This window comes from Bos taurus, chromosome 19 (genome assembly GCF_002263795.3).
Source record: "Bos taurus isolate L1 Dominette 01449 registration number 42190680 breed Hereford chromosome 19, ARS-UCD2.0, whole genome shotgun sequence".
Lineage (NCBI taxonomy): Eukaryota > Metazoa > Chordata > Mammalia > Artiodactyla > Bovidae > Bos > Bos taurus.
Genome location: NC_037346.1, coordinates 45,325,786 through 45,340,939, shown reverse-complemented (window position 1 = coordinate 45,340,939; position 15,154 = coordinate 45,325,786). Strand labels below are relative to the sequence as shown.

The 15,154-nt window shown below is 53.5% G+C and overlaps 1 protein-coding gene across 1 annotated transcript; it reads left to right on the top strand.

Moving 5' to 3' along the window:
* Window positions 1-1,863: 1,863 nt before the first annotated feature.
* WNT9B (Wnt family member 9B) lies at window positions 1,864-10,693 on the top strand. The gene is made up of 4 exons (XM_024981153.2): window positions 1,864-1,949; window positions 2,401-2,768; window positions 3,319-3,584; window positions 4,372-10,693. The coding sequence occupies exons 1-4, from the start codon at window positions 1,864-1,866 to the stop codon at window positions 4,843-4,845; spliced, it is 1,194 nt and encodes a 397-aa protein (XP_024836921.2). The 3' UTR covers window positions 4,846-10,693.
* The last annotated feature ends 4,461 nt before the right edge of the window (window positions 10,694-15,154 follow it).

Below are 15,154 nucleotides of genomic sequence, written 5' to 3'. Positions count from 1 at the left end.
GACTCAGCATTTTCACTGCCGGGACCAGCTTCAATCCCTGACTGGGAACTAAAATCCCACAAGCCATGCAGCACAGCCAAAAAAACCCAAAACCATGGTAGATAATATTGTGTAGTAGAATATAAGTTATATAATATAGGTCTAATGATATAAAAATAATATGCAAATGTCATTTAAGACAAACCCTGAAGGATGTGCAGCCCTGTTGGCCCCAAATTCCCAGCATTCCCTGCTTGTCCTCTTACCTGTCAATCACTACTACAAGGGAGGTCCCAATTTCTGAAACACAAGAACTGCCTGAGCAGAAATTGTCCTTCACACCCACTGCTGGTGTGGGGAGGAAGACATTTGAGGGGTTAGATGGCTGCTGTGCCCTTTGCTCCTGCAGCCCCCAAGCTGCCCTCCACACCGGAGGCTGGTCAGGGTGGGGCCTCCTGGGCTGGAGTTGACATCAGGTTCTGCTCTGGACCTGCCAAGGGTTGAGCTCTGAGGAGGGTTTCCTGCCAGACTGCAGGGAGGGGTTTGGGTGTAGACCTGGTGGACTGGAAATTTATCCATTTGCCCCCAGATTAATGGTTAACGGGTCCCTGCCCTCACCCTGTCTGGGAGGGGAGCCCAGGGCCAGGCTGGGCCAGGAGGAGCCTGATAGCATCTGTCTCTACTCAGGAGTTTCGGAGATATGCTCCACACTGGGTTGGCTGCACCTGATGGATTTGGAATCTACAGGTACTCTCTGGGGGCACTTGGGGCCTGGCCAGGACCCACACCCTCCCTGGGGCAGACAGGCAGGGTGTGGCATCCAGCCAGATGTCCTAGCTGGGGCAGGTGGCTCCAAACAGGAGAGCCATGCCCTTGGCTCTGTGGGATGTGGGCTTCTCTGACCACTCAGGGCTTGGCCACAGGGCTTGCCTTGGCTGGTGGTGCTTGAGCACGAGTGACAAGTCTCACATCCAAGCAGGAGCTTAAGAGCCAGCACTGCTTCCACCTTTGATCTTTTCCCGTGGTTATAAGGCCAGCATATTCCAGAAAGGGGCTGCATCCTGGTTGCCAGATTGATGTATATGTTCCACCCACACCGAGGGCCACCAGGGTCCAGGAAACAGCAGATAACTTGAACTGGGAGAAACATCTCATGGATCGGTTCTGGGGGGATGAAAGGTGAGCTCTGTTTGTAGTCCTCACCTTGCTGCTGATCTGCTGTGAGAAGAGGGCTAGTCATCACCTCTTTGTAAAACCTAAAACCTTTGTTTCCTTATCTGGACAATGGGAAGATTCTGGCCAGGTTAGAGAATAAGGCATCTTGCAAGAGGAAAGAGTTGAGAAACTCCAGCCAGGGGAAAGTGAAACAGCAAGTCCAAAACTCTGTGGTTAGTAACTTTTCATACAATCCTCCCAGCAGTGCAGGAGGTGGAGAGGATCACTCTTTCCACTTCCCAGAGGAGAAAAATCAATCCTTCTGGATGACACAGCTAGGAAGTGACAGTCAAGCCACTGGAACGTGGCAGCCTGACTGAAGCATTCCTGGACTTCAGATACAGCAGAATAAGAATTCAGGGGCTGATAGCCTGATGGAAATGCAGCTTCTTCATCTGCGTCCACCTGTCAATCCATCCACCCATCCTTCTTCCTTCATCTCCCCATCCTCCCAATCTTCCATCCATTCAGGTATTCCCCAAGTATCTCTTGGTAGCAGACATGGAGTGGCCAGATGGTTAAAGATCTATGGGGATTGTGGAGACAAGTTAGCTTGGCCTGGTGTTACTTGGGCAGCTACCTAATGTAAGGGGGAGAGGGATGCCAGGGCCATTGGCCGGATACCTTCTCAGTGGCTACATCCCTCTGCCACCACCCCCCCTTAGCAACATGGCTCTCCCTTCCTGGAAGCAGCTGATAACTACATACGGTATTTCCCAAACTGCCCTGATTCTCAGCACTGCCCAGGGAATGTGGTAAATGTACAGATTCCCAGGCCCTATTCCAGACCAAGAGAAGCAGAACTGTTAAGTATAGATCCTAGGCATCTGTATTTTTTTTTTTTTTTTGGAGTTTAAAAGAAAAAAATTTTTTTAATTAAAAAGGTTTTTTTTTTGGCCATATTATGTGGCATGTGGGATCATAGTTTCCTAACCAGGCACTGAACCCATACCCCCTGTGTTGGAAGCATGGAGTCTTAGCCACTGAATCACCAGAAAAGTCCTGGGCATCTGTATTTTAAATAAGCATGCCATATGATTTTTCTGATTCGGCAAGTTTGGGAAACAAGGTGGATAAGAAGAGCAGGGACTTTGGCTTCCAGAAAACTTGAGTTTGAAATCTTGTACTCACCCTTATTTTAAGCACCTTGGTTTCTTCCTCTGTAAAATGGGGTCAGCCTCCTTCCCAGAAGGCCAAATAACGCAGCCCCCAAGAAGGCCCCCTTCCCCTCACCTGCCCCCCATCCTTAGGGATTGTCATCTTTCACCTTCCATCACAACCCCCAAGGGTCACTGGTCTCCCTTCTCTTGCTCCCTTTAGCCTGACCGGGCGGGAGGTCCTGACGCCCTTCCCCGGGCTGGGCACCGCTGCCCCAGCACAGGGCGGGGCCCACCTGAAGCAGTGTGACCTCCTGAAGTTGTCCCGCCGGCAGAAGCAGCTCTGTCGGCGGGAGCCAGGCCTGGCTGAGACCCTGCAGGATGCCGCACACCTCAGCCTGCTCGAGTGCCAGTTTCAGTTCCGGCATGAGCGCTGGAACTGCAGCCTGGAGGGGAGGACGGGGCTGCTCAAGAGAGGTAGGGAGGAGGGTGGGGAGGAGGGTGAGGAGAAGGAGCCCGGGGAGGAGAACAGGGAGGAGGAGGCTTGGAGCAGGAGGGTGGGGGGGGGGGTAGAACCGAGAGGAGGAGGGCTGCTTTTCCCACTCCCCAGGCCCCTGTCCCTAGTCCACGTTGCTTTTATGAACCCAGCTCAGAAACAGGTTGGTCCAACTTGCTCACGCATCACCTTGGAGTCAAGATCAGTGGTTTAGCCCAGCTTTAGCGCTCACCAGGCGCCTAAGTCACTTTTCTCTGCATCTGTGTTTTCATCTGTTCAGTAGAGGAAGCAGTCCCCCATCCTGCCGCCCTGAGAACCTGGGCACACACCCCGCAGGGAACAGGAAGCTCCATTTAGACAGCAACTTGCAGCCTGAGTTTAAGGGGTGGGCGACAGGGCAAGTGCCCTGAACTGTGTCCTTGGGGTAACACGCCCCTCCCTCCAGCCTGTCTACCCTCAGAGGGCAGCTCACAGCCCCTGAGCCCACTCTCCTCCTCCCTCCCGATCCCACCCCCCCCCGGCCCGGCCCAGGTTTCAAGGAGACGGCCTTCCTGTATGCGGTGTCCGCAGCCGCCCTTACGCACACTCTGGCCCGGGCCTGCAGCGCTGGCCGCATGGAGCGGTGCACCTGTGATGACTCCCCGGGCCTCGAGAGCCGGCAAGCCTGGCAGTGGGGTGTGTGTGGTGACAACCTCAAGTATAGCACCAAGTTCCTGAACAACTTTCTGGGGCCCAAGAGAGGAAGCAAAGACCTGCGGGCGCGGGCAGACGCCCACAACACCCACGTGGGCATCAAGGTGAGTGCATCGCTGGTTGCAGAGCCGGGGAGCCAGGTCTCTAGGAGGCCAGTACCCACCCTACCCCCCTGCAGGACACACACAGAGGCCGTCCAGGATGAACCTCATCCTTTGAACCAGTGTTCCTTGAGCATCTACTCTGGACTGTTGTCAAGTACCAGGTGGGAGCCTGGCTTGGTGAGGCAGGAACGTGTTTGGAGAAGGGTCTCCATTCCAAGCACTGCCCTTCCTGGAGGCCCTAGGAGCCAATGGTGTTTGAAAACTGATCTGGTACAACCCCTGGCCCTCCTCCATTTTACAGATGGGAAGACAGAAGGGACTTAGCTGAGGTCACACAGCAGTGGAAAGACTGGAGGGTAAAAAGTATCCAGGTCTGTTGGGACCGGGAAGCTGGGAGAAGCTCGGGCTCCATTTCTTTAAGAGACTGAGTTCTGTGTCCTGTGTTCCCATCACTGAGTTGGTGTAAACCAGGGCTGCTGTGTTCAGTTGTGCAAGCTGTCTGCTCCACAGGAACTTTGGGCCCGGGGAGGTGCTGGGGTGAGATCCAGCCCCCGCTGCTCTCACCAAGGTGAGACGGTCCTCAGACTGTCTCTGCCCAGGAGAAGGGGTGCCTAGAGCTAGTTTGCACTAATGTGCCACATGGGCCAGCTTGAGTTTTAGCTGCCCGCCTCATGTGGGCCTCCCCTGTCCTCTCCCATCCTCCTGCGGCTCCCCGGCCACAGTTGGCACTCCGGGGGCTGCAGCCTGGAGGCCCCTGACCACGCCTCCCTCCTGCCTCTCCTCGCAGGCCGTGAAGAGTGGCCTCCGGACCACGTGTAAGTGCCACGGCGTGTCAGGCTCCTGCGCCGTGCGCACCTGCTGGAAGCAGCTGTCCCCGTTCCGCGACACAGGCCAGGTGCTGAAGCTGCGCTACGACTCAGCCGTCAAGGTGTCCAGTGCCAGCAATGAGGCCTTGGGCCGCCTGGAGCTGTGGGCACCGGCCAGACCAGGCAGTCCCAGCAAGGGCCCGGCGCCGCGGCCTGGGGACCTGGTCTACATGGAGGACTCGCCCAGTTTCTGCCGGCCCAGCAAGTACTCACCTGGCACAGGGGGCAGGGTGTGCTCCCGCGAGGCCAGCTGCAGCAGCCTGTGCTGCGGGCGTGGCTACGACACCCAGAGCCGCCTGACGGCCTTCTCCTGCCACTGCCAGGTGCAGTGGTGCTGCTACGTGGAGTGCCAGCAGTGTGTGCGGGAGGAGCTTGTATACACCTGTAAGCACTAGGCCCGCTGCCCAGTGTGCCAGCCAGGCGCTGCCAGGACCTCCCATGGCACCGGGCCACCTCCAGGCCAGCCGGCTGTCCAGCCGCTCCCCCGCCAACTCCCGCTCCCGCCAACCCGGGCAGGAGCACGTGTCATGCGCATGATCATCCACGTGCGTGCCAGCACACTCATGCGCCTCTCCCCATTGGCTCCCATCAGGCTTCCCCTCTCTCAGCTCTCAGCAAGGAGAGCCCCACCCCTGAACCTGAGGGTCCCCAGCCTGGTTGAGGACTTGGAGCAGGAGGGCAGAGTGGAAAGGATGTGGAGGGAACTAAGGGAGACCCAGAGGAGGGCAGGACTGAGGTTTTAGAGAGGAGAGCGAGTACATCTCGCCATCATGAATCCTGGGATTAGTGGACTAAAGCCAGCCAGAGGTTGGGAGGTGAACTTCTGGGCCAAGAAGGCCCAGGGAGGCAGGGTCAGCTGGAAGCGAAGGCTGGAGTCAGGCTGGGATGGGTCAGGTCAGCCCTCAGGCCCCACCCAGGTGATAGTCAACCCCGGGGGTCATATGCCTTCATTTCCCCACCCTGGAGCTTTGCTGTGCTAGAGATGGGAGGAAAGGCCAGGTGGTTGGAGCCGTTGGTCTGGAGAAAGGAAAGCAGGAGTCAGCTATGTGCCCTGGATCCTTGTGATTTGGTTTTTAAAATATGCCTCCACCAGCCCTCATTCTCACCTTGAGAGCTGAGTAACCCATGCCCAACCAGCGCTGCTCAGTAAAAACACCAGTGGACGCGAGCCCAGTAGACGAGCCAGTCCCCAGGGTGAGGCTCAGATAGTACACCGAGGTTGCCCAGGGAGACAGAGACCCCCTCAGTTTCTCAGCCCCGCCATAAGCCCACTTGGGTCAACTCCCAGTAGCTGGGGTCGCCCTGTGCGGTGAGGCCCTGCACAGCTGGCGTGATATACGAGAGCTGGTGTATGAGTTTTGATTCAGTTACATTTCTACTTCTACGGCTACTCATCTAATTCAGGCTTTTGCTTGGGCGGGAGTTATGAACATGGGAAGTGTTTGCTAAGCTGGGCTCTTTGGGGGCCCCTTTCATTTACTAAGGGCCCTCCACCTTGGCTTTTACCTGAGGAAGAGAAGTGGCTGCTAATTCCTTCTGATACTGTGGACATTTCCAGGGCTACCTACTAAGGCCCTGGGAGGGAGGCGAGAGGAGCTGGTACTACCCATGGGTACACACAGGCCTCCCCATTCCAACATGCAGGCACGCCCCTGGGACCTGCCAGGCTGAGGGCTCTCATTCAGCAGCACACACCTCTCTGGATCAGGATGCAGACCTTGCAGGGGTCACTTTGCTGGAAGCCATGTGCTTTCCCAGAGCAGGGCCTGATGCCAGCCGGGAGGAAGTGACCTCCTTCGGGACGCCCTTGGCTGCTCTGCTGGCCCTGCCGCGCCCTCTGTCAGCTTCCTTTCTCCCTGAACCCAGAGTTGCTGACCCTTTGCCGGGACAGGAAACTTCAGAATCAGCCGAGTGCTGAGAAACCGTCTGTGCAAGCCCCAGGAAGCAGCTCCTGGGGGCTCCCTGTGATCTCTGAGGGCAAGGAGACCCTGCCCTGTCTTCGGTGGATCATGCAGCCTCCTGAGGGATGCTGGAAGGACTTTGGCTGCAGAGGCTCTGATGAAAAGCCCTACTGACCTGAGACCCCTCCCGAGAGTGACTTTGCTGACCCGAGCAGCAGGCCCACATCTTGGCAGGAAGAGAAGAAGGAGAAAGGGCTGTCTCCCGAGTTCCCTCCATGCCTCCATTGCATGAAGACTTTCTTTCTGCCTGCCCAATCCATCCTTATGAGACCCAAGCTCTGCCTCTGCCATGGCTCACCCTGAGGCATGAGGCAGCAGGAAGGGGGAGCCTGATTCTCCGAAATGCCATTCGCACCCCAGGCCCATGGCCAGCAGTGCAGGGGTGGCAGGAAGATAAAGGGTAGACTCTGAGGGACTGAGGCCACGGCCGGCCAGTAACACTGACCCAGCCCAGGATGATGCGGTTCAGGGCCCCTCGGCCTCTCAGGTCCTCGCTGTCCAGCTGTCTCTCCTCTCTTCCTCCCCTGCTCCCACCCCTTTCTCTTCCAATTGCCCCCAAAGGTCCATCTCAGCCCAACTGGGGCCCCTGGGACCAGTGGCCACTGACCACTCATTCTATAGCATTAAGGGAAACATTCACAGGGTATTTTTTGTCTACCTCGCATATATATAGAGTTTTTAGGGCAAAAGAAAATAATTTATATAGCTAAGATATATATGAGAAAATATTTATGTTATTTATATAGTTTCTATATTTTATGGGCAGCATCTGTGGGGGTTGTGTATTCTGCTGGAAGCCTGTGTATATCTGGGGAAATACAGCTGGCGTGATTGGGGTCCCCACGAACTGGACACCAGGTGGCCAGGGAAGAGATCTGGTGGACTCCATGTCCCTTGGGTGGCTCTGTCCTGGAGCTGGTGAGCAGCATCTTCTCTGAGCACAAACTCCGACGGGCTTCATCCGATCCTCCTTGTGAAGTCGTTGTATATTCTCGGCTCTTCCGGGTCCCAGGCCCCTGCTTCTGCTCTGGAAAAACTGTCCTGCTTATGATAATAATGATAACAAGGATGACCACACTTGGCATTTGTAAAGCACTTTTGATCTCCGGAACGACTTTGGTCCCTCTAGTCTCCCTCGATTCCCCACTCTCCCTATGAGGTAGGCGCGGCCACATCACGACCCATTTTGCATATGCTGCTGAGAGGTGGAGGGCTGTGCTCGAAGTCACACTGAAGAGGTCCTTTCACTGAATATTTCCTGAGCATCGACATGGGCCAAGTGACGGGAGCTGATCTATCCTGGACCTGGGAGCCCCAAAGTCTGGATACACCCGGACCGATCTAAACAGCATGTCAGCATTTTCTGTGTCTCAGGGGTTGGGACTGCCTGAGGGGCCTGGAGAATTGAGGACCCCGTGGAGGCTACTCCAGGGGCTCCACTGGGCCCTCCCTCCCTTTGCCCACACCACCTGAGAGGGTTTGGCTGTACTGAGGGCCCCTCCCAGCCCAAAGATGAGTTTTATTTGCTCTTGTTTGTGTTTTTCTTTTCTTTTTTTTGGCCACACTGCACAACCTGTGGGATCTTAGTTCCCCCATCAGGGATTGAACACTTGCCCCCTCCACTGGAAGCACAGAGTCTTAACCACTGGACTGCCAGGGAAGTCCCTGTGTTTTTCCTTTACAAGTGATTTGTTTTCCTTTGGATTTCTGGCTTCTTTTGTAAAATCAGCTGCACGGGCATGCTGGTCCTTCATTCCCACCCTGCCCACGTCAACTGGAGAGAGGGAGCCCTATTAGACAGGATACATGGGGGCTCCCTAGTTTGCCAAGTACACCTCAACACACACACCTCACTCATGCATGTTGCTGGCTCTTGTGGGCACATCATGTCTGTCCCTGGTTTGGATAAACCCAGCTTCTCTGGTGTCCTCTGCTGGCCAACAGACAGACAGACCAGCCCTGAAGATTACTTCTTGCTTCCCCGAATTTACTTTCTCAACAATCATGAACTCTGAATGCTTTATGTCTCAGCACATTTGAGAACCACAGAGGGAGCCATCACGTACCAACCACCTGTTCTGTCCATCCAGGCAGTCAATGGTGGTTTAGGGAGCTCCCATTGAGCACCAGGCACCATCCGGGGTGCTGGGGTGTAAGGGAAGGAGAGGAAGTCCCTGCCTTGTGGGGCTGCCCCTCTAGTGGGAGAGAGAGACAATAAATCAATAAACCACATGTCAGCTCTTGGTACCTATTTTATTTCACTTTATAGCAATGACCTTGGGTGTTGGACATGACCACCCCCATCTCATGGTCAAGGTAACAGAGGCTGTGAGGGGTGAAGGCTCCTAATGACCAGCAATGGCGTCAGGATAGAACATAGAGTGCATGAATGCCAAAGGATGAGTTCTTTTTTAAAAAACTTTTACTTTGTATTGAGGCATAGCCGATTAGCAATGTTGTGATAGTTTCAGGTAAACAGCAAAAGGACTCAGACACACATACGTGTGCAAAGTATGACTTCTTGCCTCTGCGCTGTTGCCTCCCCTTGGAAGGAGGGAGCACAGAGATAGATCATCCCATTGTATGGATCCTGGGTCAGCCGAGGCCCAGAGGAAGGAGGTGACCCACCAAAGGTTATACACCAAGTAGGACCAGGCCAGAGCCCAGGTGCCCTCCTGGAGATGACAAGTATTTCTAGGGCCCACAGCCTGTGGCCAGCCATGCAGGGTGGGGTGGGGGCAAGTTAAGGCAGAGCAGGAGCCTTCAGGGACTTGTGGTCCCATAAGAGACACAAGACACACGACCATGCGGAGGTTTCAGTCACTTACACGTTGGCCTCAAGTCCCTCCCTGGCCACTGCCTTCCCAGCACACTTTGGGATGTGCAAATGCGTGTCTTCCACCAGCTGCTGCTGGAGGGCTGATGGGAGAGGAGGCCCCTTTCAGAACAAAGGGCAGCAGAGAAGGCTTGGCCCTGCCTGCCCTGGCTCTTCAGCCTTCTGGGATCCACACGGGATCCCCGGGGTGGGAGGCAGAGTGAGGTCCACTCCCCTGCCTGTCTTAACGTGTTCCCGCTCCCTTGTGTTCTTGGGCCCACAGTAGTGACAGGCGTGTCCACACCCACAGCAGCAGGCTCCAGCCCACCGAAGGGTTTCTCACCTGTTTCCTCACCTGAGCCTCATGAGGCAGGCGCCTTCCTTCCCTTTTTACAGAGAGGGAATCTGAGGCACAATATGGTTAAGTGACTCACTGCAGACCCAGGTCTTAGCCTCTAAACCCTGTCTTCTGTCTACCCTATACTGCCTTTAGCCTCTTCCCACTCATATCGGAGCCTTTCACTTCTCCAGCCCCCAAACCAGCTTCCAAACAGGCCCTTGGGCCCCTCCACCCTTAGCTGCTCAGGGCCACTACTTTCCCTGGGGATCAGGACTTGCAGAGTCAATCACCAGGTGGATAGACCCCCTTTTAAAAGCATTTGGCCATATTTTCTCTATATATAGTTAAATACATGTATAAATAAATATATAAATACATGCATATTTATTTTGTTGATCCACATGTGAGGACACTGTAGACACCAAAGCATTTAAATACTTTATCACTTGTTCTCCAAAAGAATGACAAGGCCATAATCACATCGGAGAGATTTAACATTGACACAAGATTGTCTAATACACAATCCCCATTCAAATTTCTCCAGTTGCCCCTCAAAATATCCCTCATAGCTTTTTTTCCCTGATCCAAGGTCCACTCAAGAATTGGGCATTGAATTTTGCTGTCATGTCTCTCTAGCCCCCTCTCTTCTAGAATAGTCTCCTTGCCTTCTTTGCTTTCACTATATTGATATTTTGAAGAGTTCAGGCTGGGTGTCTTGAAGAATGCCTCTCAACCGAGATCTGTCTGATTGTGTCCTTATAACTAGATTCTGATTAAACGTTTTGGCAAGAGATCAGCTTGGGGGTGTGCGCCCTTCTCTGTGAGTGCTGTCAGGAGCCAAGGTTTATCAGCTTTACTTGAGATTCTCAATTTCATCGCTTGGTTAAGGTGGTTTCCTCCAGCTCTCTCCCATATAAAGTTACCCTTTCCTTTTCTGGGTCATGACTCATCTGTGGGAGTTGATACTTGAAGATTCTGAGACCATCTCGTTTCCCAGCAACGTTTTACCCAATAGTCTTAGCATCCACTGGTGATGATCCTTGCCCAAATCAATTGCAAGTGAAGATTTTTTAAAATTCCACCATCCCTTACGTATTTTTTAGTTGGCATTCTTCGTAAAGTAGAGCTTCTCCACTCTGCATGGTAAGAAGTGATACCCCCATTTTACAGATGAGGAAACTGAGGTTGGGGAGCTCAAAACATTCACTGCGTGAGTGGCAGAGCTGGAGTTCAAACTCAGGCCCTTGACATGCCTGAGTGCATACCCATTGCCTTCTATAATCTTCTCCAGTCCTGGGTTTCTTCTCTGATGACTTAGCTCTGAGCACATGGTGAGAAGCCATGCCTTCTCCTGGTGGAATTCCTGTAGCAAGTGGGGAAAATGTTTAGAGCAGTGCTGGTGGGGAGTCAGGGAGGGAGATTTTCTCTCCTGAAATCATGAGACAGCCTTGCTCCAGCTTCCCCAATCTGCTTCCCACCTTAGAGGCTCTGGAGTACCTCAGCCTCCCTCTTTGCTGCCCCTGAGGGCCCCTCACCCCTGCCAACCCCAGTCCATCCTTGCTTGGTCCCCAGAGCTGTGGAACATGACTGTGGTGACCCCGAGTCCAGGAGGTGACCCCCTCAGATGGGCCCAAGGTCGACGACTCTGCCCCCCTGACTCCTAAAGACAGGTGGAATGATCCCCTAGGTTCGATTTCCAGTGGGGAAATAGGGTCACTATCTGGCCAGCAAGCATATCACGCCTACGCCTCACTCTAGAAAGGTCAGAAGGATGACCTATGATTGGAGTGGGACATCCTGGAGGGAGAGAGGCAGCGGGGTCCCCTGCCTACCCGGACCCTTCCCTTTCACTTCCCGCTCTTTACTTACGCACCTCACACCTGGTCCCTTCATGGAATCGCTTGCTCAGCAAACACTGACTGGCTGCCTACAGTGTGCCAGGCATGTGCGGAGGCGCTGTGGTGCCAAGACTCACTCCCAGCCTTCAGGGAGCTGCAGATAAGGAGACAGACAAGGAAAAAGATCCCTGGGGATTAAGCACTGTGAGAGGTGCTTGATTGCACCAGAACTCTAGTGTCATCTCCGCAGATCATCTCATTTAACTGATATGGCAACCCTAGGGGTGCACACAACAGTGATCTCATTTTATTTTTACTTATTGGATTGTGTTGGGTCTTAGTTGCGGCATGTGGGATGTTGACTGGGTCATTCAGGATCCTTTGTCGCAGCCCATAGACTCTCTAGTTGTGTTGCATGGGCTCAGTAGTTCTGCCATGCAGGCATGGTTGCTCCAAGGCAGGAGGGATCTTAGTTCTCTGAACAGGGATCGAACCTGAGTCCCTTGTATTAGAAGGCATATTCTTAACCACTGGACCACCAGGGAAGTCCCCATGAGCCCATTTTATAGAGGAAGAAACCGAAGCTCAGAGAGGCTCCCGATCATGCTCAAAGCCTTACAGTAAATAGCAGGGCTGGAAATGAAACAGCTTCATCATGTATATTTTCCCACAGTGTAGGGCATGACTTGTGCAAAGGCCTGGGCACCAGGGAGAAAGTGGCATTGGGGACTTGCCAGGATCCAGCGTGCCCGGTGGCATCCTCCTCCCTCTGCCTTGGGCCTCCTGTTTTTCATGCTCCTCTCCTTCCCTCTGCCTCTCTCTCTTCCCTGCATACCTGCAGAGCACAGGCTCACTGCCTCTTGGGTGTCTTATCCCCTCTACTCCCATCCGTCGTCCTCGAGTCCCCAGGGGCTGTGGGGCCCACATTCCTCTCTGGCTCTCTCGGGCCCATTAGTGTGTTTACGCTGGAGCGGGTCCCAGGGGAGCTGAGCCTGGACTCACCCGCCCCACCCCCACCACAGAGGAGAGTGGACACTTGCGAGGCTGTAGCTCATCACAGCCACAGGAGAACTGACCCAGGGTCCGAATTCCTGCCCCCCTGTCCGAACAAGTCCAGGGCGGCCACAGGTAGCCCCTGGGGTCCCCGCACCCCTTTCCGCACAGCCCCTCCCCTGGCTGACAGGCCCTAATCTCAGCTGTCTTCGTGCAGCCAGCCCTCCAAGCCCAGGGTCACCTGACGCCGACACATTTTAATTCAGAAGCTGATTTCTGCTTGTTGGCAACATGTCATTTCTGAAATTGCTTTCTCTGCCCAGAGGCAGGAGATGTCAGAGCCGCGCAGGTGTTACGGCGGTGCCGCCCCCACCCCGCACCCAACCCCCCAAGTTCAGGAAGGATTAAGGGGCGTGGGGGGGCACACATTAGATCCTCAAGCTCTGCTTCTCATATTTCCCCAAGGCCTGGTGGAAGGGTGAGGGGCCTGTGGTGGGGGATGATGGGAACAGCCTCTGCTTTCCTCTCTGCCCAAAGACAGAGGCCCAGATGTGGGAGAACGAAGTTGATGTGGCTGCTGATACCGACTGTACATCAACAGCGGGTCATTTCGAGTGTGTTCTCTACAGAGGCCGGGCACCCTTCAAAGTGACTCTCATGCACTGTCATATTTAAGTCTCATGACAACCCTCCAAGTCGGTGTCATCCCTACATTACAGCTGAGAGAATGGAGGCTCAGAGAGGTTAGATCACTTCCCTGAGGTCACACGGCAAGTATATAGCAGTGCTTAGGCTCAAACCCAGTCGGGGGGACAACCTGCCTGGGATTTAGAGGTCTGGGAAGAAATGGGCCACAGAGCTGGGGAGGACTTGGGAGCTGGTTTTTTCCTTTGCTTGTTTCATGGCTTGACCTAAATATCTTCAGTGAAATGTGCCTGTTTCCTAACTTCCCCACTCCTGCCACCCACCCAACAGTTATTTGCTCCTTTTTTTTTTTTTTTTTTACATTTTCTTAGCATTTTGCCTACACTTGTATCTTGAATAGCAATTATCACAACATGGGCATCCTTCATTTTATTGGACGAGTGAATGAAAAGATGAAGAAATGAAGGTTTGAATCTTGCACTCTGTACTGTTCCCCCATTTCACTTTCCCTCTGCAGTAGCAGGCTTCCTGGCACCATGTGCCTCCTTGATACATTGACTCTTCACTAGCCAAGCTCCCTGCCTTTTCCTCTCCTCCTTTTCCTTCCCCTCATTCCCTCTTGCCTCCCCTCCCCAACCTTGGACTTCCTGGCTGCCTCAACCACCAGGAACAAGGCCATTCAGAAGCCTGAACAAGACGAGGGCTGCTCGCTGAGTCCCCAGGCAGGGCATGAGCTGATCCAGATGGAAAGCCACCTGCCGGTCTGGTGGTAACATGGTGCCGGGGCCTCCCCCAGGTGGTCCTCAGACTCCGCTCCACCTGCTTCCCCAGGATCAATTTCTCCTTCCTGTTTCTCCCCCCAGCTCTTCGGAGGACGGGTGGCTGTGTGTGCTTGACCCTTGACCTGGGCCAGAGCTAGGGACATGGGCAGATCAGCTAGTCCTGACCCACGTCATGCATTTGTTGTCTTGGTATCAAATATTAGTTTTAATCAAAAGGCTTTCACAGGACTTCCCTGGTGGTACAGTGGATCAGTGCAGGGAACATGGGTTCGATCCCTCGTCCGGGGAGGATCCCATATGCCTTGGGGTAGCTAAGCCTGTGCACCACAACTACTGAGCCCTCAGTCTAGAGCCCATGAGCTGCAACTGTTGAACCTGCACGCCCTAGAGCCTGTGCTCAGCAACAAGAGAAGCCACAGCACTGAGAAGCCCCCGCACGGCAACAAAGAGCAGCCCCTGCTCGCCACAACTAGAGAAAGGACTCACACAACAACGAAGACCCAGCACAGCCTCCCAAAATAAAGAAACAAATAAATATTTTAAAAAGGCTTTTACAGTTATCATTTCATTTAATGTTGGCACAAAGCAGCATCAGCCATAAGGGGTAAAAATAGAGACGATATCAAAAATCAATAGAACTTCAGACCTAATGGGCCCTTTCCCATTTTGCAGATGAGGAGGCTGAGGCCCATGGTGAGCAGCAGCAGCTGCAGCAATACCATCCTGGGGTTGTGCCACTGGGGCCAGCACTGGGCAGGATCAGGGGGAATTCTGAAGTGTGATGACCTGCTGTTTCCTGAAACATGGTTCTTTGTTTTGTGAAATTTATTGAGGGGTTCTAGTTCTGTTCCAATTTAAAAATTAAACTTAAAAAAAATGAAATCATTTCACAGAGGATGGTCAAATATCCAAGAAGGGATAGGTGGTCTTTATAAATCAGATAAGCAGAGGATTCCCTCAAGGTCCACTGGTTAGGACTCCACATTCTCACTGCTGAGGGCCTAGGTTCAATCCCCGGTCAGAGAACTAAAATCCCATAAGCCATGTGGCATGGCCAAGAAAAAAAAAAAAGTCAGATAAACAGAGTCTTTGGGTAAGCACTGCCTTGAGAGTTAGAGCCAAACAGCCAAGTTAACTTTCTTCTCGAAGTCTCATTCATGAAAACAAAACAAAAACAGAAATCTCTCTATTGGTATCTCTTGAAGAGAGACAGAGAGATTACATACATAGAACTTCTACTATATGCCAGGCACTGGGCCAGGCCCTGGGGATGAAGCAGTTAACAAGGCAGGCCCAGTTCCTAAAGCACAGAAGACAGATAAACAAGTCA